Consider the following 26,419-nt stretch of genomic DNA (forward strand, 5'->3'; position numbering starts at 1 on the left):
CCCAGTCTGGAGGCTGTCAGTCCTGCAACTTCCCCAGCATCCCAGCATCTCCCCTGCAGCCAGCATGGGATGATGCCAGCATGTGCTGCCCAACAGCCTGAAGTGATTTCAGAGCCGCTCATTCCTCCAGTTGCAGTGCCCTAGATGATGTCCTGCCACCAGCACACCTGCAAACTCCAGCTCTTGCTTTTGGCCCAGAGGCAGTCCATCAAACCCAAAGCACATCCCATGGGTAGGTCTTTTATATCTTTGGAGCAAAATTTCTTGTGTTCTTCAGCTCTGAGCAACTAGTGAGCTGAAAATAATTAATTATTTAATTAATTAATTGAATTTTAAAAATATTAAAAATCTTAGCATGGCAAGCAAGAAAGCTTCTGTGACAAATTTATGGGGTAAAGAAATATTGGCAGACATCATGTGGGAATTAGTGTCTTTAAAAAAGGACCTTTTTCATAATGCCTTGGTTGATAATTAGTTCCAAACCCTGCATGACCACAGCTGCCAAGAAAGAACAATTGCTCATGTTTAATTTAGAGCTACTCATATGTTTTGCAGCTAAATTAAACCAAAGCCAAACCGGGGAATTTGGAAACCACTGAAAATAAGGGGAACTCTGGAGTGCTTAACAATTACTTCCTCATAGGACATGCCCAAGAGGAAGAGAGGTGCTTTTCAGTCATGGAGCTGCTCTCCTAAGCATGAGGAGGATCATGCTTTCCTTCCTCTGCTTACTGATGCACCTGCTTCAGGATGAAACAACTTGTAAGTAAGGGCTTTTTGCTCTTTTTCTCTATGGGAAGGGAAGGGGGAGTGGGAGGACAGGGCTTGTTATTGAATTTTTGGATGAGTCAAGAAATCTCTGTATCCTTTGGTGGGTTTCAAAAGCTAGTCACTTTCAAATTAGTTTGTAATTTTATCTTTCCAGGTTCTGAAATGCAGATAAAGTGAACGTGTTGCCCGTTACATTTTTTCATGGCTGTATTGCCAGTTTTAGTTCAGCCAGTACAAGTCTTATCTGATTCTGTTCTATGCCAGGATAAAAGCTGCTGTCATCTGGTTTGCAAAATCCACAAAAATATTAGGGTTTGAATGATTTAAATAATGTTAACTGAATTTGTTATAAGTAATATAGCAGTTTGAAAAGAGATGATCTTGAAAACTGCCAGACAGCTTTTCCAGTGGTACAGACAAGAAAAGAAGTGAATTTTAGGTGGTTGTTTAATAGGCAGGAGCTGGTAAACATGACTGTGGCAACAGTTAAAAGAGCTATATCTCTTCAGGTTAAAGTTGAGTTGTGGAGTAAAGAGGGAAAGAGTGCTTGACTTTTAAGTATTGATGGGGATGCTCACTGCAGACTCTGTGAAAGATCTGAAGGGTTTGTTTCCTAGGACGGTCATGCAGCGTCTTTCACAGCAACAAACTCACTAAGGAAAAATATACCAATAAACCAACAAAAGAGAAAAAAAAAAGTAAAAGAAAACTAAAATAACAATGAAAGAACAAACAAACCCAAAACAAACAGCAAAAAACCCCACCTCAAACACTCAGACCACATAAAAGTATTCCTTTCATAGTTCTAAATGTGGGTTTTTTGTAACTGCTTGACTTTGTGACTTGGAAGGTTTTGAATGTGAGATCCAGGAGATTTAATTTCCCTGTGGTCTGCTAGTCATGAAAAAAAAAATGGCCTGTAACAATACTCTCTGATTCCAATGTGGAGGAGTGTGTCTGTGACAAGCACCTTATGTTATCATTCCTTCTTATCTGCAGCGCTTTTAGTTTTGGAAAACCAAGACCTGCAAGATGCGATTAAGCCACAGAAGGTAGAGTTCCATTCGTTAAATTTCAACACCACTTTGCATTGGCAGCCTGGGTGGGCCAGAGAGGCGAGAGATGCGCTCTACTTTGTGCAGTATAAAGTGTAAGTACCAGAGCCTCCCACTGTGCTGGGGCTTAGCCCTGCTGGGGCTAAAATGACTTCTCAGGTGACAGGAGGTTCTCATTCCTGGGGAACAGCCATGTCCTGCTTGGCTGCCAGCTCTCAGTTGTTTCTGCACTTACCAATCCCACAAGGTGCAGTCAAGCAGCACGAGGCAGGCAAGGAGTAAGTCAGCACTATGCTCTGCACTCCCATTGCACCAGGGATTTGAAGCAAAATGTAGTTTGCAGGGGACCTCTGAAAGTCACTGGGTCCAGCCACCTGCCCCAAGCAGGTCTAGGTAGGTCAAGTTATTCTGTAATAGAACATTAAAGGTATTTCAGTGGCCTACCTTGCCCACAGCACTGCCTCAGGGTGCCCTGCCTGGAAAGACTGAGGCCACATTAGGGGATGGTCTCCAGGGTCTGCTCCATCCCTGGCACACTGGTGGGTTCCTGAAATCTTTATTGCCCTTGAGGAACGGAGTGGTGAAATCTGGCATTCTGCCCATCAGTGAACACACTGGCTAAGCCGAAGCTTGCCCACCTCTCCCATGGGGCAGATAGGAGGTGGCTTCTGACAGGGCTGGTGACCCTTGTCTCTGCTTTAGATTGCTTTCAGAAAGGACAGAAACCTGTAGCTCCCAAACACCCATGAAATCAACATTCCCTGTTATCAAATTGAAGGCAGTTAATTTCCATGGCAGGATCTTGTCCATGGCCATGAGAGTAAAACAGATGGCTGAGAATCTGCATGGACACAGGCGATGATCCCTAAAATTTGCATCCTTCCTCCTCTTTCTCCATAGGTATGGGCAGAGCACATGGCAAAACAAAGATGAGTGCTGGGGGATTTCAAGCCATGTCTGTGACCTAACACATGAGACCTCTGACATCCAGGAGCCTTACTACAGCCGAGTGAGAGCAGCCCTGGCTGGTGTCTATTCCAACTGGAGCCTCAGCCGCAGATTTACTCCTTGGCGAGAAAGTAAGTGCAAACACATGTGTCCCCTGGAAGGAATTTGGATCTTCCATGGCATGGAACACATCATTTCTGCTCACAATTTGCAAACAGAAGTTATCTTTTTCTAGCCACAAAGCTGTACATAAAGAAGCGAGTCAATAGCTCTCAGGTGAAGCATTCTGCCAGAGTAATTCTCCACACACTTGAAAGCCAAGCGATTATGGCTAAATAGCCATCTACCGGTAATTAGGAGATCAAAAGATCCCTTTAATTCAACCTCTTCCTCTGGGCATGGAAGTACACAAATCATTTTCAGGCATTTTTGGAGCTGCTGGAAAGACCGGACTCAAGACAATAAAAAAGGAAGCATTTTTTCTTTGGGGGGAGAAGAGGGAACAGAGCTGCTGCGTGGTGTATGGCCACTATTCTTCTCACATTTATGTGTTATCCTGACTGCAGGAAAGGACATAGAAAGGACGTGTGCAGAGCTTTTGGTTAGCACTGTCATTGTAGTGCCACAGCATGTTAGAAATGGAGGACTGCCCAAACACTGAAGAGTAGCAGCCTACCTACCAACAAGTTCACCATGAATTAACCCATTTTCCCTCACTGGCCAGTGCAAAATCAAATTGTCAGTGTGGGTCACTCCACAGCCCCGAAGCACAAACCACCTTGAGCCTCCTGCACAGATGAAACCACAAGCTTTGACATAAAGAAGTATCTTGCAGCAAAACCAGAACATCTTGCCCTGTGGCACATCCTCCTCCTGGAGAGATTCATGTGGCAGCTGCTGCCCATGTCCCCACATTGCTGGTGCTGCACACACGTGTATGCAGGCACTGGCTTCAAGCCTTAGCTGTGTTTAACCAAGCCAATTGCAAAATATTTGAAAGTGGTGGCGTAAACTGCATCTTTGGCACAGATGAAGTGGTTTAAATGGATGTTTTGTGCAGAAAGCACAGAGACAAATATGAAGGAAAAAGAAAATCAGGGCAATTTTTTAATTTTGCTTGACCAGTCAGCACATAGCAACATCAGCTCTAAGGGATTTCGAAAAGTTTGTCTCAAAGATAGATTTACAAACACAGGAAATGTCACCTCCAAAATAACAATAACCAAACCCAATAAACATCAAGAAGTAAGAATTTACAAGGTGTCATTTGAGGAGTAAATATTGTGTAATATATTGTTGGTAACATGAGCATTTGTTGAATGGATTCAAATTGCATTCTAGGAAATATTATTCATCAACTATAACTGTGTTTATAGCTTTGGGTTTTTTTCCATAGCTATGATAGGACCTCCAATGGTAACTGTGATTCATAGCAACAAATCCATAACAGTAAAGCTCCAGGCTCCACGTTCTCCTTATAGAAGGAAGAGAGGCAGCAAAATACCAATGACAAATTATTATGATCTGCTGTATCAAGTCTTCATAATTAACAACTTGCTAGATGAGGTAAGAGTATATTCAGATATGAACCCTTTACCATTGAATAGTCAGAAAAGTGTGGGCACACCATTCTTGTTTTGCTGTTGAAGCAGTCTTCAGGGATTGTGGGAGCAGCGATGACTGTGCAAGTGTTTGAAAACAAAGTGGGCTTATTTTTCAGGAATTGAATTTGATTGAATTGATTTGTAATTTGTCCCTGTATGATTTTCCATCAACTTAATACTTCATAATCTATGACCTAGTTAAAAAAATTAGCACAGGAGAGGAATTTGGGGGAGGAAGGGAATTTTCTTTAAAAAGCATAAATAAGTTATTAATGCTGTTGAGTTTGTGTAAGTTTGTGTGCTGTTCTGCATCCTCTGTTCTCATCAAACTTTACTCACAGACACACTTGCTAGGGAAATGTGCTTGACTGGCTCTTCTTTTTCCACTCTCTATGAAGCAACACAGAGTCCTGGTGTATGAAGGGAAAGACAAGGTTGTTAAAATAGAAGATTTGAGGCCTGGAGTCAGCTACTGCATCGTGGCTAAAATGTACATGCCACTGCTGGACCACAGCAGTGCCTACAGCAGCAGGCAATGCACCGTGCTGCAGTGACAGGGCTGGCACCTCTGAGACAGGTAAGTCACTGGCTGAAATTGGAGATGACTCTGGAAGTCAAGATCTATCCCCTTACCAAAGGCAGACACTCTCCAAAAGTAGAGAAGAAAGTGTGTCATAGAAATGGCCCTCCCACATGACAATATTAGCTGGAACACTTACACAATCTCAGATGCACACCAGGTAAGAACGATAAGGCCAAGATGATCAGAGGAATGGGATAGATAATCATTTGCATGCTGGCACTGTCCTCAGAAACACCTGCTTCTTCCCTTTCTTTAAACAGTTGCACATAGTATAGTTAAATAGTTATACATAGCATGGCTTTCATAAATGCTTTTTTGTCAACTAATAGTTAACTAGAAAAATGAGTGACCTCCACCTTTATTAACATGCAATTCTGCAAGCTCTGCCAGCCTTTTCTGCTCAGGAATTCATGTGATGGATTAATTAAAATGAGCCTGTCCCCTTTTCATGGACACTCTTTAGTGTAGTGTTTTTAAAAATAAATCAGTTATCAAATGTCATGAGTTCCTGTGGGCCAAAATGCAAGAATTATCTCCACTAGCTGATCTGAAAAATCGGGTGTTTACTTACATCAATCACTAGGCTATTGTCACATATCATATGCCTAGCCAAAAGATGTGCTATCAATCCTGCCTTGCAGACACAATGGCACAGAGAGTACAAAGACCTAAACCAAACTTGACTTCATTGGAATTAGCCTTAGCAGGCTCAGATTTGGGGTAAGAGAGGAAAACTGGAAAAGTGTCAGTTTTAACCTGGGCTTCTCATCTCAGTTCCGTACCCTGAAACCATAGAAGTTTTCCTTTCTTCTGCTTCATAATGTGATACATATCTTTGGATTCTCTTGAGTTTTGGTCACTGGGTTTAGGCTAAGGAGGGAGTCACTTTCTAGGGGACTTTCCTGCATTTTTTCCTTGCTTGGCCTGTACTGTAAAGAGCTGGAAACTCAGGTTAGAGCTGGACTTCCAAACAATTTGCAGAGGGACAGGACAGATGCAGGTGAATGGCATGTGTTGAATGTCAGTTCAGTTTAATACCACCCAGCTTAAATGCACATGCCAGCAGCAATTCTCTTTCTCTTCCCCATTACAGGGATAATGGCAGAAGATGCTTTCCATCACAGGTCCAGCTGTAAATCAACATCTGCTGTCTATGTCTGGAATACATACTTGGATACTTTTTAAACTAACCTTTGCTGCATTAAATTATTTGATTATTTGATCACAATCCTTTTATGCTACATGAAGGTCAAGGAGTATGTCCTGTATTACAATTTATGATGGTATATATTTGCATTTTCAAAGGTAACAAGACTTGTAATATAAAAATAAAACCATGAAAAAGTCTTTGCGGAAATATCCTTAAGATTGCTTCTAGGGGTTTTGTATTTTAGGTCTTGAAATTAAAATACTATCTATAAAATAGAAGTTTCAGATATTTTATGTTTTCTACAATGATTACAACAGCAAATGAAAAAAAGCATCCTTCCTTTAAAATAAGAAATGTGTAATACAGGAGTAATTCCATGCTCACAGTGTCTTTGTAGGGCCCTCAACATAATATTTCTCACAGTGAAACCGGAATGTGATTAGCCAGGAATGAATGCAAACTAAAACAGGAAAGATCCTCTCTTCCATTCAGTGAAAGACAGTTAAAGGAAAGAGACCCTCAGCAAGTTTGATGATGAAACAGAACTGTGGGGAGTGGCTGATAAACCAGAAGTCTGTGATGTCATTCAGTGGGACCTTGATAGGCTGGAAAATTGGGTGGAGAGAAACGTAATGACGTTCAACAAGGCCAAGTGTAGGATCCTGCACATGGGGAGGTACAACCCCAAGTACCAGCACAGGCTGGGGACTGACCTCCTGGAGAGCAGATTGGCAGAGAAGGACCTGGGAGTCTTGGAGGATGCCCATGAGCTGGCACTGCCCTTGAGGCCAGGAGAGCCAGTGTATCCTGGGCTGCATTGGGAAGAGTGAGGCCAGCAGGTCAAGGGAGATGGTCCTGACCCTCTACTCAGCCTAGCACATCTGGAGTGCTGTGTCCACTTCTGGGCTCCTCAGTACAAGAAATACAAGATGTGACTGGAGAGGGCCCAGTGGGGAACCACAAAGATGGTGAGGGCTCTGGAGCACCTCTTTTGTGAGAAGCATCTGAGGGAGTTGAGTCTGTTAGTCTAGAGGAGAGAAGGGGTCTCATTAGTGCATGTAAATACCTCAAAGGTGGGTGCCAAAAGGATGGTGCCAGGCTGTTGTCAGTGGTGCCCAGTGACAGAATGAGGAGCAATGGCCTCTGGCTAAAACACAACAATTTTCACTTCAGCATGAAGGAAAGCTTCCTTCCACTGAGGGTGGCAGAGCACTCAAAGAGGCTGCCCAGGGAGGTCATGGAGTTTTCCTCTCTGGAGATATTCTAACACACCTGGACACATTCCTGTGTCACCCTAGGTAGCCTTGCCTGGGCCGGGAGGATGGACTGAATGATTTCCAGAGGTCTCTTTCAGACCTAAGAATTCTGTGATTCTGTGACCTCTGTTTTAGCCATTTCACAGTAAATGGTGACTGAATGCTGACCATTACCTGGGATTTCTGATGATTTTAGCCCTTAATCATACAAGGGAAAAAATTGCTTGGGCAAGGTCTGGCAGGAACTCACTAAGCCACTCCAGGAGGAGGGGTGAAATAGCTTTTGCAGATCTGCAAGGTCTGTAAGTAACGAAAATCTCAGTCCTTAACTATGTTCTGTTATTGCCGATTAAATAAGAGGAGGTGAGAGTGGCCCAGACACAAAAGGGCAAAGAAAGCCCTGGAAAAAATGGAGGTCCCAGCTACATAACCACTATCCACTTTTCCCTTAATTCACATACACAAAGGTGGATCAATTCAGTTTAAGTAACAGACATTGAATTCTCTGAAGCCAAATCCAAAGCATTTTTCATGGTCTGTCACTAGCACTTCCCCTGGAGGCACAAGAGCTGAGAGCTGCTTCAGGATGCTGGCAGTAGGCATTTGGGAAGAGGCTGTGTTTAAGGAAGTTAATGCTGGTCACTCTGCCTCTAACAGAATGAAAGAGGTCATCACATAATAAATATTTCCACCACCTGATTATAATACATGGTATATTTGAACAACGAGGCTTGCAGACATCCAGCCATATCCACACATCTAGTCCATAAAACCAGGTTTCTTTCACTGCATTTCCCTTTTTGCTCCTTTCTCAATTCTTCCAGTTGCTTTGCAACTCATATCCACAGTTTCTTTGTTTAGGTAAGATTTTTTTGAGAAGAAGCCTTTAAATCTCTGTGTAATACCTGGTGCCAAGACAAGTGTGAGATCCTGCTGCCTGTCTTGCACTGGCCAGAAAACCTGTCCAGGCAAACACTTAAGGAACAGTCTATCTTGTATTTCAGCAGTGGGTTATCACAGCCTGAAAACAGTATCTGTAGTAGTTTAAAGTTCTTTCTCAAATTCATTTACTTCCTTAGGGCAGCTCATGTTGCTATTGTTACACAAAGATAAAGCTTTATCAGAGAACAGATTCTGACAATTGCAGATACTGTACCTATGTCAGATGCAGAGAATAAAAGTGTTTTATAGAAAACATTAAAAAAAAAAAAAAAAGAAAAAAAGAGGCAGAGCCATAGGAGTACCTGAAGCATTCAGACCCAGTTAGAAATAGAGCAGCTGCCATGATGTGGGTCTATGAAGACATTTGAAATCTGAATTTTTTTCAATTTGATAAAATTATCAAAAATGTGCAGCATGAATGCTGGGAAAAGCAATAAAAGATCTGAAGAAGTCTTGCACAGTTGTGTGCTAAGTTGTGGGCTAACCAGATTTCACTTCCTCAGCAACAACACAGACTTACAGAAAGCAGTGCAAGAGTTGCAGGAACCCACTTCCATTCTGACAGTACCATGATTTATTACTGCCAACCCCATGATGTTCTGCAAAGGCAAATTTTCCCTTTCCATTTGAAATGCAAATCTTCTTCCAGTGCTGTCCTGACATGTAATTTTACTGGGGAAAAGTTTGATAGAATGATTGTTTCTGCACTTTTTCCTCCCCTAAGGCTGAGTGATCTGGACTCACAGCTTCTAGATGGACTTGGTAATGCTGCAACTTCAAAAAACTACTTTTTGTGCCTTAGACTGGATGTTGCACTGCTGTTTACAACTGCACAAGGGTGAAATGGAGCAAGAGTTCTCTTAACTATAGCTAGGACTTTCCTGCTGACAAGTCAGTTTGGAAATACCTGGAAGAGTGAGTTCTAGCCCTCCTTTCTCTTTCTCCTCATGGGCACAAGCAAACCATTTGCTGTGGGTCCACACCTCTAGAACTGCCCAGGCTGGCACACAGCTGCACAGGGGGTTGTGCATGTGCACCCCATTCAGTACAGGATGCTTTCACATTGTTGGCTTGGCTCCTTCTTGCAAAAAGTTTTCAAGACCCAGCTGAGAACACTTGTCTCTTGTTTTTTTAGTCACTTACACAGCAGGTATTTTCTAACCAAGAGCCAAGTGCCAGGTAACAGATTCTGTTTCAGGAAAGAGAGAAAAGCTGACTTCTAGGGCCATGGCACTGGGAGGGAAAGATCAAGCAGTGTAACAAAAGCAGAAATTGAGACCTATTCTGTGAGCTCTCACCTGCCACACTGCTGAGGGATGTCTGCAGCGACGGCCACAGCCTGTCACAGTGGCCTCATCTGGCCGAGCCTCTCTGTCACAGCTGAGGGTCCTGCCAGTGAGAAATAGATATTTTTCTTTTAGAGTTTGCAGCTGTGGATTTTGTTGTGAAGTGGAACCCCTCCCACAAGGGCCTACCCTTCTGTCTTTCATGACTTTGCTCAAACATATCTGATCTGCCAGAGAGAATGAGAGCTGATCTCCTACTATAAATGGATTTAACTTCCCATGCCGCTGGCACTCAGAAGAGCAATATTCAGCTACCAGAAATTCAAGAACAGGCCTCCAGAAAAGCTGATAGAGCAACAGCAATGAACCAGATGCTCCAGCCTTATAAATTAGGAGAAGATTATGCATAGCCAGATGTACCATATAAATGTCCAGTTTTATAGGATGCCATGGTCCTTGGTGTTTATCATATGGTGCAGCATCTGGCCAGTCCCATGTATCATACCTCCCATGTATCTGCTGTAATCAGATGTGGACCTGGGGTTTTCACACTTGCATGGCTTGATCTCAGCTAAGAACCACTTCGTGGCCTAGGGTGGAGTTCTGTTGTGAAATGACATTTGGCTTTTGCCACAGATTTGTTAGACATTAGGAAGTATTCCAGACTGCAGGGAATTAATCATAAATAGGCGGGGTTTTCTCTGGATTCCAATGTTTGCTACAAGGATCAAAGATACTAATCTGTAAAACCTGCCTGTAAAAAAAAAAAAAGGAGAAATCTCAAACTCCTGAGTAGTAGTCTATGACAAAGGACACAGGGGACAAAAGAAGGGTACTTTCTGGAGAGAAGGGAAGGGAAAGAAATGACACTGGTGTTCATGATCAGGAAAGTTACAGTCTCCTTTGCAACTTGTTTTCAGAATCTTTTGTAAAAGGTTTCCAAAGGGGAAAAAAAAAACCCTTTAAAATGTAATTCCCCAAATTATGAAGTCACTGGTTGTTTTATTGTGTTACGTGTCTATTCCACTGAAAACCCAGTTGAAGAAGTCATTGCTACCAGAATTTTGATTTGGGATGGGGAAAAATAGGAAGCCTGAGCCGCGATGCTTACAAGGAAAGAAATACCTGAAAAGGTTCCATGATCTGAGATAAATAGTGAAGACAGTTTTAAATTTTTGAACATTTTGCTCTTTTCTGAGGCACTGGGGCCCTGATGTTGAGTTACCTAAATATCCTTAATAATGAAAAAATGCAGTCCAGGAGTATCACACTGAGGACCAGACTCTTCAGAAATGTACTTACTTTTAAACATAGGAACACGACGACAAATAAGAGTCATTGTGCAAATTGTTATACCCACAAAGCAGCATCAGGAAAATTGTTATGAATTTAGTTTATGTATTTCAGGCAATGTCTTTCTAATCTTTTTTAAAATTATTTTTGCATGTAAGAAATCATAAATCATACAAATTTCCAAGAAAGCTCTTGTTTTTCATTTTTTACAACAGAAGAATTTTTTTTTAACATTGCTTGTTAGGTGACACTGGGCATGTTGAATAGCTGACAAGAACATGATTGTTATTGGGCTAAGGTCTTATTTCCAGGCTACCTTCTTAATATAAACTCTTATATTTGGAAGAATAAAGCTCCTAAAATATATCAGCAAAAAGATAAACAATAGTGTTGTCTGTGTTAAATGAAACTTAAACACTTCCAGAGGGTCTGTGAAATCGTGTTCTGAGTGGAATGGGACTCAGAGACATAAACCTGGAGAAGAAACTGCTGGAAAAGACAGAAAAGGAAAGAAGACAAAGCACACATAGACCGGGGCTGGGAAGCAGCATTAGAGCAGAAACATGTATTTCAACAAGCATACAAAATAGGAGCAAAGTAATTTGATGAACAGCACAGACATTAAGCAGTTTCTGCCTTTGAAAAGGAAACCCATGCTTCTATGGAGTAAAATTCTTTCATATGTGTCCATAGTCAAGGAGAAGACATACCTATAAGGACACAACATAGATGTCTTCTGGTCAGAGAGACAATTTCAGCTATTTCAGCAGCAACCTTAGAGGGAGAAGAGCCATTACAGAGAAGATTTCTAAAGCCAGAGAGAGAAATTCATGCATGGTTGGCAGATACAGTGAGGAATCTGCACGAGATCCTCACATCCTGGGGGTGGCAGCCGGAGTCATGCACACAACATCTGTGCTTGGGTGACTGAAGCTCTACTCCAGTCCCTGAAATACTACTGTAATGTACTAATGGGATATTTACCAGGTATAAGCTGGACCCTGAAGTCATGTGTATTTGATTTGTAAGGTTACATTAACAAATCTGAGGAGAAAGCCTGGTAATGGGGATGAAATAATGCTGATATGTACACTGGAGTTGCAGGGTACCTTGGGCACAGTAGCCTTTCTAGTGCCAAGGACCTTCTCTTTGCCTTTGAATGATTATGTTTATATTTGAATGATCACTTTTAAATTTGAACTGTCTTGTGGAAAATGGAGTAGGATGAGTGAAACTCTGGAAAATGAATGTGAAGAGACTCCAGAAGCTGACTGACCCAGTTTGGTACTTCTTTTTATCACATTCATTCTGAATACTTTGTTGAAGCTGATTCTCTCAGTGAAATATTTCTCCATTCATAAGCACCATGAAAATTTATGCTAAAATGCAGAAACTTACTAAAGAAATAGTAAAATCCTCTCAAGTTACACAAGATGTATAATTATGCCATCCCTGAGCACACAAGGACATTATTTCTTGCCAGTTTGCTCCTTGCTGGTGTTTGCCACAAAAAGACAGATTCCCTGAAATTACAGGAGACACAGTGATATAAAGTGCAATGTACTTTGAGTGCTGAAGATTTTAAAACACAAGAGGCTGGGGTCAAGCACAAGCAATGGGAAGAGCTGAGCAGGACATGCCCAGAACTAGGAAATCCACCTGGGAGACGCAGTGAGATCAGTTATTCTGAATGTTCCAGCCATACTCCTCCTTGCTCTACCAGCTCTGCTATGACCTCAAAAAGAACCAGAGGCACAAAAAGCAAGAGCTACTGCAGCTGTGTGATCCTTTCAGTGTGTGCAAACACAGTGTTTGTCATGCCTTGGAGGAAAGCCTGTTAGGACTGGGAAAAGGCACTTTGCCTGATTATTATACTTGCTGTATATTAAAGACAGCTGAAAGAACCAACTTAAATTACCATCAGTCATCCAAAGGAACATTATGTTGTCCATGTTTTTACCATGACTGACCATTATAACAAAAAAAGATTTTTTTTTTTCTTCCAGATGAAGCAAGAAAAGTTACATTTCAGAGTGAAGCTGTCAATCTGACCAAACAGAAGAGCCATGCACTGAAACACAATCTCTCAAGGTCCAAGAATAGCCAGTTATGTTATGGTGTAAGGTGGGGAAATAAGCCAAACAGGGGAGGGCAAACAGAATAGCATAGAAGCTTCAGCTGATTTTCTATAAGCCCCTGCCCTGCATGTGGAGAGTATCAATGAAACCACTTCCAGGAAAATACTTTTAATGAAAAATTGGAATTTTGCTGAGAGGAAAAAATACCACTTATTAAAATATCATTGACAGCATTTTGGTTTTTGAGTGAAAAAATAAAATAACATTCTCTTCTCTGTGGGAAAAAGCCCCTTGTGTCCTTAAATTTCCAGGCTGTGAGATTTCCAATGCCATGTCTAAATTTCCTGGAGTAGGACAGGAATGAAAATTGTCCTTGATAGCTGTGCTCAATCTTTATCTAACACATGCAGTCAGAGCTCATACTGCAATCAGTGACCTTTGGGAATGCTTTTAGTGAGGTGCTATTTCTCTGAAGGCAGTACAGTTCAGTATGTAATATTCAACGATCCTGCCTGGAATGCAGCACTAGCCACGTAATCTGAGGCAGGAGGCAAAAAGAGGACATTGCTCTGCACATTCATCAGCCTTACTTCACAAGCTGAGTTGTTCCAGTCACTCTCAGCTTCTTGGTAATGACAAGAGGCCCTGTGATTTCACCAACATTCAGATCAGCATTACAGTGACAAGAGAACAAAGAGCCTCCCCTGCCTTGGATTAGGCCTCTTCCCTGCTCCAGGGGCTCTGCTCCCGCTCACACTGTGCAAGTTCCACAAGTTACACTTCACAACCCCTTGTTTCCTTGCTGTGCTGGCTAGAAAAGAAGAAAAGAAACACCCAAGAAACTTCTGCTGCGTAAGCATGAGCATACAAACAGCTCACTGAGGTTTACGTGCAGCAAACTGAGTATTAACTCCCACTCTGCACTTCACTGCAGCTGGGGAACAGTGCAGAACAGGGTGTACTCCCACAAACAGTCAAGATTAAAAACATCTGCTTAATGTTTACAATCCAAACACCAGTGCTAGTATTTCTAATGAATCTCAAGACTTGAGCAAGCTGAAGACTGAAGTGACACAAACAGCAGGCCAAAAGAGGACACTGGAAGACATTACACCCACGTTATGCAGACAGCAACCTACAAGCAGGCACAGCAGAACAAAGAAATTAGCTGCTTACATTATTAAACATACTGTATTAATGTAATATTCCTTAAGTAGAAGCAAGTTTTGAGGCACTTATCTAGACTTTTGCAGGTTATGTCCTTCCATAAGATTATGGGCATAATTTTAGGACATAAGATTATGTCCATAATCTTTAAGGACATAAGATTATGTCCTTAAAGCATTTTAAAGCAGTTAGCTGGAGAACAGCATGGACAAACTCAACAAGAGAAAGACAGCGGTTCCGGTGGGTTCAAGTTCTAGGGCATCCTTGGGATTTGGAGAAGACAGAATTCCCCCAAACTATTTTCAGTTTCCTAGTGGCAAAGTTGGAGAAAAGAGTGAGAGGTTTACTCTTCCCTCTTGGCCGTTTTGCATTTACTGTCACGACTCAGGAGGCTGTGTATTTAACCCTCACAAAGAAAATTACTCATGGCTTTAGGCAAGGACTGAGCAGGTACTTGTGAGTGTACTGGACATAATGGGTGTGGATGACCATAAGTCTGGGATGGTATCACAGTTATTTGGAGGGGCTCCCTGCTTGCTACAGGCTGTGCCAAAATCAGAGCCAGCTTTCACAGTCCAAAGGCTAACTTCACAAAATGACACACGTCATCTGCTCACTTGATTAGGGACAGCATTTTAGCCATGGTCTGCATGATGTGAACACCAGATGTGAATATTTCACTACTATGGAGAAATCAGAATTATTTTGTGAAGAAAATTCTAATTTAAAAACTTCAAATTAAAAAAAAAAATCAAACCACAATCATAGGGTGTAATTTAATTTTTCATTGATAAGTATATCTAGCTTGGCAGGAGCCAGTCCTGGAAAAGTACATTTCACAACTGAGCCTTTGATGAATACTTGAGCTGTCCTTTTTTTTAAAAAAAAGTATAAAAAGGAGGGATTTATTCCTGAAACAAGTCTGCATTACTTTTCTCAGAAGATATACATTTCTAGTCAGTGCGTGCAGCTGTTACTTCACAGATTAGAGAACAAATTAAAGCTGAAAAGAAAACAGCTAAATCCCAAATCCCAAGGCAGTGTTTTCTAAATAAACCAAGGAACTATAAAAAGAATTGTGGCTGAACCATATATGGGATTATACTGACATGCTGTGGCAAGACAGGAGAAATGCAGTGCCTTAATCACAGCTGCGCCCATCAGCTGCTATGCTCTGCTCTTTCCTCTGCTTCAGGAGCAGATAGAAGTCTGGGGTCCTCAGCCCCAGATCGAGGACAGGGACAAGGAATAGAGAAAATATATGAGCAAGACATCATCACTGGATCATTCCAATGCTTCCAACCACAGTATGTGGAACAGTGAAGTCATTTCCACATCTTAGCATGGAGAGATGCAAGCAGATTGCTTCCCTGTCTGAATCCAGAGCTGGAAACCCTCATCCCACACAGCTGCTGATATGCATTTGGAGGCCTCCAACCTCTGAGTTTTCAGCTAGTTGGGAGACTCTCTGTTTAAAAACAAACAAACAAACAAACAAAAACCTTGAATGATTCAGCTGAATAATCTTTCCTATATCACTGATACTTCAGGAAAAAAAAAAGTTCAGGCACAAGCTGTGTCCTGAGACATGACAATGTCAGAGGAAAAAGGGAATGCAGAGAAAATAATTAACAGAACTGTAGAACTGTGGCAGTGAATAAGCTCCTCAAGCATGGAATGATAAAGCCTTTCCATCTATGGAGTCCCAAGAATCAGTCTTAGTGCCAGAGAGCTACAACTCATCCTAACCAGCAAATAGTTGTGGTAGGGAGATAAAAGGTGACATGAAGCAAGGCTGACCACCCGCGGTTCCACCGTGCCATCGATCAGCAGCTGAAGGACTTCTGCAGAGTTACTTGCTGCACCTTCTTTCTGGGCCATGAGAAATGTCTGAAACATGGAGCATCTTTGCAGGACCACGAAGACCACAGTCATTGAAAGAGCAAGGCAGCTAGGAGAGCTCATCTTTCCTAGGCAAGAAAAAACATGTTCCTGTGGGGAACACACCATTCAAAAACTATTGACTTCAGTGGGAGTTAATCTTCTAAATACCCCTACTTTCAGAGTGCCTTAAATACTTTCATGTACTTGTGTTTGTACTATCCAAGTGAAACAGGGAAGAGCACTAATCCAGTCTGTAAAGGTATTCAGAGGTATTTGTAAACATGTACAAGCAATCCCCTTTGAACTAAGCGATTGCTAGGATTACACAGAGAGCTTGTGGGCAATGCAGGGAACTGGATTTTGTTTTCTGTGATTTCAGGGCCTCAAATACTAGACTTCTGTGATACTGCCTGTCACACAAAAATAATTGTCAAAGTAATATATGAATGCCAAATTTGAACATAAGTCTTCCTTTGCAAGGAAGATAATGGCAGAGTTTATATCACAGTCAACAGGTTCAGTGGTTAAAGATCAGCCAGGGCTGTAAGTGCCAAGTTATTTTAAGGGGAAAGATCTATTCTGGCAAGCTGTGTTTCAAAAGGAAGTTACAGACCAGCTATCTCAGCAACAGAAAGTCAGCCCTAGAGTAAGCCCTAGAATGACTAAAGAACATTCCTTTTTCTTTTTGCTACTTGGAAGAAAACACCAAAATTAACATAGCTGGTTAGAACATGATGCCAATAATACCAAGGTTGTGGGTTTGATCTCAGTATTCACTTGAGAGTTAGACTTGATGATCCTTGTGGGTCCCTTCCAACTCAGAATATTCTGTGATTCTATTCCATACTATTGGGGGGAAAAAAAGCAGCAAGCTTTTTCAATTTTTCCCCCTAAAAAGTATATTCTGTGTTTCAGCAGAAAACTCAATTCATTTATTTCTCAGGCCTGCAAAAATGTAGACACTCAACCTACAGTTTGAGATGTACCAACCACTGTTATGTCTTGACTTTTTTACCACTGTTGTAATTTAAAAACAGATTCCTATTAATGACACTATTGCATATGAAGGCAATTGAATGAAGCAGCAGCACTTTTGACTGTGCTGAACTTTATGTTGAGGTGAAATTAGTTTTATTATTCCCTGTTACCTTGCACAGTACTTGGCTCCTCAGGCACAGAGAAGTATACAACTAAAGAAGAGCTGTGACTCCTGCAAAAAACCTGCAGTCCACAGAAAATGTGCAGGAAATGCCTGTTGTGCCAACTGAGGCAATGTTTTCTGGAAGTGAATTATATGTGGTATTATCAACTGTAGTAGAAAGGATATCTATAGTAAAATTAAGAATATTTTTCTGGCTGCTGGAACCTCATAGTGTTGTTTCACATCCCTACCACTGTCTTGTGTACAATTCCTCTCTCCATCCTGACATAAATGTTAGTTGTCAGAATAAATATGGACACAGATACCAAATGGCTTGAAGTTTACTCACAAGAAAAATAAAAAGCATTATCTGCAAAACACTCAAAGTACACCAGTGGTGAGAGGGTTTAAATCAGTATTTCTTTATTTCACTTACAACTTCCTTGGTCAGAGACAAGAAAGTTGAAAGAAGCTACTTCACAACTCAGTGCTTCTGGTGCTCACATGACATTGTGCTTCCTTGCACTGGTAAATTTTATTGTATTTTATGTTACTGCAGAGACAAGAGAGAGCCACTCCAGCCAACATGCTGGTTACCATGGCCCAATTTCACCCTCCCACTGTGCACCTGCCACTGCCCACCTCCTGGACTGTTGTGTTGCACTAGATAGTTTATTTAGTTGTTGTTTTGCACTGGGAGATTGGAAATTTGCACAGAGTAGTTTTTATATTGTCCTCTATAGCTTATGTTATATCATGTGGTTTGTTATCCCTTTCCCCCATCACACCCCAGTACCCCCTGGTGGTCTCTCCCCTGGGTCACCCCTCCCCTCACCACTCCTCACTGGTATCCCATTGGCTGTGGATCTCTGCCTCTGTCCCTATTCTCCAGGGTATAAAGGTTCCCTGCTGCCAGGGAACGCCCTCTTTCTCCCATGGGTTTGTCCCCCTGGCGTGTCTCTTGGAATAAAGAGAGAATGTTTCCCACATGGAGAAGAGCGCTTCTCAATCTTTTATCTTCGTCTGTGAAGTATTGTGTGGGCAAGAGTCCATAGCTAGCTGGAGTGGACCCCAACAGCCCAGCAGAAACCAGGTTAATTCACTGGAGGAGTGCATTGAAACACAGCGTGAGTGGGCTGCTCCCGTCTGGGCACAGCCCAGCAGGGCCTGGCACAGCCCCTGGCACACACTGCAGTGCCCACAGCATGATGTTGGTGACACCCATCTTTACCTCCCAAGGAGCTGCACAGCTTCAGCAGTGCAGAGTCCCCTCTCAGACTGTCCTAAAGGCTGCACCTGTAAGGGAGCAGCAGCATCCCTCCAGCATCCATGCACTCCCGATCCTGCAAACAACAGGGATGGGATGAAAGCCCTGCCCTGTCACCTTTCCCCTTCAATAACTTGATGCATGGACAGCTTCAGACTCTCTCCAGGCCCTCCAGCATGCCAGGAAGGCAAAGGCAAAGCACGAAAGCAGCAGTCGGGGTGTGCAACAGTGCAAATTATAACAAGAGAGGCAAGATACATAAAAATTCCAGTCTGAGATTATGGTAATAAGGAAGAGACTTCTCCCCAGCAATTCAGGCACTTCACTGGAGATTGTGCATTGCATGAAGCACGATGCCTAGAAACGACGTATTACAATAGTGAGTGCTGCAGTGCTGTGTTGCAGGGCATGAATCCTATTTGTCTCCCCATCCCATGGAGCCCTGTCAGAAGTGCAGAATTTTGCAGCCATGTCGTGACCAGCAATTGTCTGCAGGAAGCAGACAGGAGAAGAAAACAGACCACATCAGAGCATCTTGTGAGTTGCCAAAAGAATACATGTGCTTGAACACAAGAACTGGTTTTGAAAAACAAGTTTTTGCTGACAAGAACAAGACGAGCTGGAAAACAACCTATCTTGTTTTTAAAACTGTGTTTTGTTTCTGACAGCATTTCAAATGTGGCCATTAGATACCGTATCCATGATCTTTCCAGAGAAACCTAAAGAGGTAAAAATCCTTGCTTTCCTCTTGAACTTCTGCATCTCCTCAAAGGTGAAGTCATGGAGAAACAATGTGACAGTCCTCTGGTTTCTTGACACTCACACCCTGACCATGCAAGGAAATCTCTGTGGGTCAACTGTGAACTTTAGACCGGATGAAGTTTTCCCATACAGCTAGCTCTACACTCTGATTTTTTTTTTCACTTGTCTTTATAGGACAAGCTTAGCTTCCCACTCCTCACCTGATCTGCTGAAATCAGCAGAGCACAAAGCAAATGTAGGAGTTGAAAATCTGATTTCCCAAGGGTGAAGCCTGTTACACGTGTACATGAGTACACATGCCAGTGACAGAAGACAACTGGTGGAAACAGATGTTTGTGATGCTTGCTGCTATTTAAACAATTTGCTTTTACACTATTAATACAACTAATAAAAGCTTTTGCACAGCAGGAAAACCAGACCAGTAAGGACATGACTTGAGAAGAGTACAGAAATAGAAGGTTTCTTCAGGTGAGATTAGTCAGGCAGTGGGCAAGTAGTATTCCCACTCGGGAATAACAGTAAAACATCTGGTGAGCAGGGTTAAACATGAATAGCCAATTCTTAAAAGAGAAATCTCTACCTAATATATGCTCAGAGGTTTTGTACAGAGTTTCATGAACACACACACACAGAGAACCCAGGCATCCAAGCAACTGGCTACATACTCAATCATCTCTGAAGCAGGCAGCCCCAGCAGTCAGACTGCAGCTTTGGTCCGCCTGTAAATTCCCCACTTTCACATGAGATTTGCTAGAAGGAGGAGTTACTATGACTAGAAACAAGTTTATGCCTTTTCTCCGTTACTTTAAAGTCAGATTGTTGCTCTGACCTCTTGTGCTATTGCTGCTTGCAGGAACACACCCTAAGAGATGAGGAAGTACAAAATATCACAATTAGATTTCCATGACACTGTTAATGTAAGGTGTAAGTCAGCTCAAATTGGCACACTTGCTACCTTTACCATTGTTTTAGAAAATATCACAGCACCATCAATCAAGCTGAAAACATCTCAGATATTTTCCTGTGTTTTAGCACGTTACCAACAGTATAATGTAATGGGACTGTAACTTCTCTCTGTAGGCAGATGGCAAGACAACACACAAAGCATTATAATGACCAGTGTGGGGTGTTGTTAAGACATGAATTAAAGCTCCTGGAGCATAAAATCTTTTTTTTTTTAATAGATTTTATAATTTTGAACTACATTATGGATGCATAAACTACATTATGTTTTCAGTGTGGGCTCATCAAAATTAGCAGAAATTAAGAACATGCTTAGCTGGTACTTTTGAGGTTGATCTGATTATGTGTCACCCATCTAGTTTTGTCTACATCTAGCTGTTTTCTTTCATGGAAAGCCCTATCAAGATGAGTCCTCTGACATACATTTTCAAGTGTTGCAGCACATGCTGTGAAGTAACTTCAAACCAAATGGATGTGAAACTGTACCTTTGAGCAGGCTCTTTCAGACCAAATATCCAACATGAGATGAGAAACTTTATTTATTTTCCACATTGAATTCCAACTTTAATAGGACTCTATCATACATCAGGGACAGGATGTAGTTGCCTAAATCAGGGAAGCAGGTACATTTTAGGTAGTGAGGGTATCCTGCCTGGTCTTCATCTGCCACTGCAAAAGAGATTTCAGCTCTCTCTGTAACACATAGGTCTCCGTATACGTGTTCTTGCAGGCGTCCTGGATACTCAAGGAAATGGTACCAGAGTATCTGATATTATCAGCTACCATAGTGCTGTGTATGGGTATCTCTGTCCTTTTAGGTGGTGATGTATTTTTCTCCTGAAAAGTTCTTGGCTGAGATCAAAAACTGCCATCAAAATAAGTGCAGATCCTGCATCAGTGTTTAGGTGTCCACTCCTTGGCTGGCTTGAAACTAGCTCTTAGCAAGGTAGTAATGAAAATGCCCCAAAAAGCAAACCACCTGACTACTTTTAGCCCACACAGAGTTTCTGTTCCCTCAGACACACTGCTATAGGCGTCTCAGGTACCTCACATATAGGTCTAGATGACACCACAGGATAGCATAACCCTGTCACAGAGAGTGCCTGGCTCTGGCTGTGCTGTGTGGAGAAAGCCATAGATGTGACATGTCCCTGTGTATGTTCCTGAGGTCTGTGTAACTCACAGTGCTGTCCCACTGCGGCTGCAGTGCCACCCTTCCTTCCTTGCCTGCACAAACCACCCCTGCTATTGTATGGAGATTTTTGCTTCCTTGAAGCAGCCATGGTAGGCCAGTTTGGAAGCCAGGATACCAGACTTAAAAGGTTAATGATCTATCCATTATGCTAAATCCTATGCAGCAGCACTAATTCTTCCTATTCAATCATCCTTTTCCCAAGAGCTTGGGAAAATACAAGACACATGGAAAGCAACTGATTTATTGCTGTCATGCAAAAGGTCAGACTAAGGAAGACCAGACACCAGAGTCTGTTGCCCTATAAACTTAGTATATGACAAGCTGTCTGTTAGTTTGTCTTCAGAACATCCTTTGACAAACAGCCACTATAAAAATAACACTTGGAGACTTTCAGTAACTTGTAATTCATTTTTCTGGGTTTTTTTTTTTTTTCCCAAAGAAAATGAGAAAATAGGTTCTATCACCTTCCAGCATCACACATTCACTCTGAAATGGAAGCTAAGATACTCTGATATACCATAGCAGCTACTTACACATCACATCTCCATGAGGGGTGAACCGATGAAAGTTATCATACAAGGTAACTCAACAGTGAGTCTGTAGGAAAGATTTCTGTATTTGAGCCAGAAACTCAGACTATACAAAAATCAGTAATAAGTATTGAAATAAACTGGCATATCTCTCACTTTTAAGCTCCAAAGTAGAGTTTAGGACTACTGAGAACACAAACATCAGTGGACACACAGCAGTAGAAAAATGTGCGCATGTTTTTGAATGTAAAAACATTTATGTATGTAATGTAGATGTGCATTTAAGATATATGAGCATATATATTCTCTGCAAGCTGAGAGACACAAAAGAACCTAAGCCACCACTTCTGAGCTTCTCTCTGTAGGAGAGTTACCTTCTGACAGCAAGATAAATGAAGTGGCAGCTGCGTTCATTCTCCAGCGCTCATGCTTGTTTAGTACTGTGATTAATGATGAGTGCTTTACTTAGCCTAATTTCTCTCACAAGCCTTTATATGCCGCTCAGAGTCCAATGTAAACTTTATGCGCAGATGCACCCACACAATAAAATGATTCCATATTGAAAATTACTTTAGTTTCATTTCAAAGTCCCCAAGGACTTTATTGGTAGGGACTTTAAGCTTGGGTTCATAGATCATCCACAAAAGTTGCAATATTGCAGTAAAAAGGTGCTGTAGATATTAAAAGGAAATGGTGACATCCAGTTGCTATTTTGGTAAATTTTTTAGTTCATTTGAACATTTTGGAAAAAGAGGGAAAGGAGTAAGGGCACTGATAGAGGAAAAAAATAGTTTATATTGGATGCCCATCCTGGGAAGATTTATCTGTCTAAGCCAAGTAAGAAACTCTAACCTTTACCCTAACACTTCTTCTGACCGAGAAAATCATTCCATCCCAGAAAAAAGTATGAAGCGTCATGACATGAGCCTTCTAAAGGAAAAATAAAGGATGGAGTCCTCCTGGGTTCTTATAATGATTTCTAACTACATTTCCACTATCACCTGAATAAATATTTTATGATATGAAAGTAATTGATAAATTGGCATCATGTGGCATCATCAGAAGGAGTTTCAACACATCTTCATGGACTGGTTTGTTGCAACCTTTGCACTGAGAAAGAGCCAGGTGAGTGAACTCTATGAGTAGTAAACAGCTGGAGAAGCCTAGAAACAGCCTGTGGTCATAGAGTGTGTAACAGGAAAAAACCACTTTGTCATAGAGACAAATGCACACAGTAAGGCAGATGTGAACTCAGCACATTCACTGGCTTTCAGCAAATCCAGCAGAAATCAGGAGTAACTCTCAACCTGACATTTAAACTCTTAAGAGAAGGAAGCACATTAGTCAAAAATAAAAGCATCTTCTATGTGGAAAGGCAAAAATGAAAAACAAATTAATGGATAGTTCTTCACATCATAACAGCAAAGAAGAGAAGCCAACTTCGAACACATATCCATTCTCTACATTTAAGTTATTCTTGCTTTTTCAGAGAGATGAATACTACCATCTATTTGGCAGGCCACTGCTGAGACCTGCAAAGGGCTTGCACATCCTCAGCAATTCGCTAATTGGATATTCATTTTTAGACTAATCTTACTCTGGCCTACAACTTCAGCTTTGACTGTATATTTTCTCTTTGTTTAGTACTTAATTTTAAATGTAATTTGATGCATTGAGTGCAACTTTTCTAAATAACACTGCTCTAAGTCAATAATACAGATATTCTTTCATTAGGTTTTTTAAAATTAGAACTAGTATAGAAGAAAACACAAATAAAAATTATCCTTAAAATCTCTGAGATTCTTGCAGCAAATATAAACTTAGTACTTGTTTTCCTAAGGCTAAGATGCTCCAATGTGTTTTGTATTTTTCTGCAGAGATGAATTGTTGACATTTTAGGAAATAGATTTAATAGAATTTATAGTGACTCAAGTATTCATGCTACCAAGCATTTATGTGGTCATATTGATTTCTTTACCATTGCATAAAAAACAAATGGCATCAATGTTTTCTTCCTTCAGAAGTTAACAGCATGAGTTATAGCTAATGCTTCCAAAATTGTACCATTATGGTTTCTTTATAGGCTATTTGTTTCTTCATTCCATTTTCTCAAGCACCAAAATACTTGTAAAAGCTTGATTTCAAGGGTTAATAGTCTGATACTGGAGTTAAGCAGGAAAGATGAAAGTAACAGAAACTTTATTCAGAAGCGATGGTATTTGCTTATTTTCTGAACAACTATAATGGAAGCAAAATTTCTCTTTAAGACGTTGCTGTTACTGTAAATGCAAATTTACTCTCTAGCCTCTGAAAAACAGGGCAGTGATTCCTATAGATAATTTCTAGTTCGTAGCCTCATTAAATTTTTGCTGTGTAAACTTCACCATACTTACACATTCACACACCGTGTTCCTGCTTCTGCGAGCTTTAAAATCACCATCTACTTCCACGTGCTTCAAGGGACTTGTGTGCATCATAGTAACAACTATTCACAGAATTAGGGAATAAGCTGAGTTGGAAGGAACCCACAAGGCTCATTGAGTCCAGCTCCCTGCCCTGCACAGCACCATTCCCAAGATGATGGGAAGTGCCATGTCATATCACCTGTGCTCCGCTTGGAAGCACTTTTTTTTGACTGTTAGGACAAAATCCTGCCTTTAGGGATCTCTCCTTCCTTAACAAAACACTGCTGGAGTGACATCGCTCCCTCTTATGCATGTGTGATATCTGCCATTTTCACAGGAGAAGCCATTCATTATTTATATGGAAAAAGCCTTCTCCATCCATTTGAGTAACTGTTTCAGCTGTCTCTTATGATTTATTAAGCATTTGCAATGTTTCTCCTTTTCTTTGTTACATTATCATAACAGGGTGGTAGCACTTTGAAAAGGACAGTTTCTACTCTGTTCCCAAGGGGAGGTAACAGCACTGCAACAGCAAAGCTTTTGAATGCTTGACTTCTTTATTCACAGTTTCTTGAGTATGACCATATTTTGCACTTCTAATTTTGAGGTGGCAGCACTGCCTGGGCTAAGCAGACTGCGTTAGGCCACAGCCTAAAGGGTGATCCCCACAGCAGGCACACCGTAAGTACAATTCTGGACACGTCGCACCTACCTCTGTTATGGCCATTGCATCCAGCTGCCTGCAGGGAACTCTGCCCTGTCTGTGGCTGCCCCAGTCTTACTGCCCACGTGATAAAGAGTCCTGACAACACGAGTTATCCAGATCCAGGCTTATCTGATTTCAAAGACATGACTGACTTTGGGAACTTAATAATTATGTCTGACTTTCTTGCTGTCTGCAGCACTAATCACACAAAGATCTCTGTGAGGTGTCTTCCCCTGTTTTAGGAAGACCTAAAATAGGTGCTATTTTTGAAATGCAAACACGTGAACAGATGACTCAAAATCAGACTTTTTGAAGCTCAGGCATGTTAGCCATGCAGATGTGGTAGCACCACAAACATCAAGCATTAAAAAAACAGCAGGTGTTCAAAAATCATTTGTGAACATAGAGTAAGCCCACAAATTCTGATGTCTGATCTAAACCCAGATGGGATTGCGTCATTCCCCTACTTCTCAGGTCAGGAAAGATGCATATAGCAGCAGGGGAGGTAGCTGAGACACCTGTCTGTGGTTTCTAGGCCAGGAGCCATAGTATGAAGGACAGGTTGGCCTTTTAGAACCCAGACAGGAATAGGTTTCTGTCCCATTCCAGGTGTTTGCTAGACTGATTTCTGTCCTACAAGGCTGTACCTTAAGGTTATTAATGTTTCTGATAAGCAATTTAAGAAGTCTGGTTTGCAGGACAGCCACATTTTTTAGCGTATCATCACCATCATGATTTTCTGAAGGTTCATGAGAGACCTCTTGGGAGTTGCACTTAATCTTTCATTAACTCAGAGGTAAACTTCCTCTTGCAGTCTGTTGAGCTCAAACATTTCCCAGAGCACTTTCTGCTTCAGTGAGTGTCCTGGGTCAAGCTCTGTCAGAGTTAGTGCTGATTATTATGACTATTACTTCCCAGTCACAGTTAGTCTTTTTCCATCTCAGTGAACTCACTTTGGATTTGGTTTTACAAATCAGGAGTGGTCTTGGCTGTGCTCAGTGGTTTGGTCAGTTGTTCTGGGCTCTATTCAAATCAGGATTTGTGAACACACTACTCAAATTAGTTCTGCACCTGTGACTTAGGAGGGTGGAAGAATTACTTTTATTTCTATCTTTGCAATAGTTACTGGTTTTGGTAGTATCAGTAGACTGAGTCAGATCAAGAACACGTGCCACATCCTCCTACAAGTAATATGATAGAAAATCATAACTATTCTTTGAATTAGAGACAAGGAAAAGTTCTGTCGAAGGTATTAACAAGCGTGATCACTGGAAGGCTTACTGTGATTTCCTGGAGTGTAAACCTTATAATAAGCAGTTTAATTTTAGAGGGACTGTCAAAAGAAGGAGATACGGAGTATTCAGAAGAAAGGGTGTTTTTTCTGTAAGGAGACCTTTACTTTTTGATTTCACTGTCAAAAAGATCAAGAAAAG

The 26,419-nt window shown here is 41.4% G+C and overlaps 1 protein-coding gene across 1 annotated transcript; it reads left to right on the top strand.

The window, feature by feature from the left end:
- Window positions 1-676: 676 nt before the first annotated feature.
- On the top strand, window positions 677-6,188 carry IL22RA2 (interleukin 22 receptor subunit alpha 2). Its single transcript, XM_041470109.1, has 6 exons — window positions 677-762; window positions 1,771-1,921; window positions 2,727-2,905; window positions 4,171-4,340; window positions 4,777-4,955; window positions 6,055-6,188. Exons 1-5 carry the CDS (start codon window positions 699-701, stop codon window positions 4,930-4,932), a joined length of 720 nt encoding a protein of 239 aa, XP_041326043.1. The 5' UTR covers window positions 677-698; the 3' UTR covers window positions 4,933-4,955; window positions 6,055-6,188.
- The last annotated feature ends 20,231 nt before the right edge of the window (window positions 6,189-26,419 follow it).

This window comes from Pyrgilauda ruficollis, unplaced genomic scaffold (assembly GCF_017590135.1).
Source record: "Pyrgilauda ruficollis isolate IOZ18807 unplaced genomic scaffold, ASM1759013v1 scaffold24, whole genome shotgun sequence".
Taxonomy (NCBI): Eukaryota; Metazoa; Chordata; class Aves; order Passeriformes; family Passeridae; genus Pyrgilauda; species Pyrgilauda ruficollis.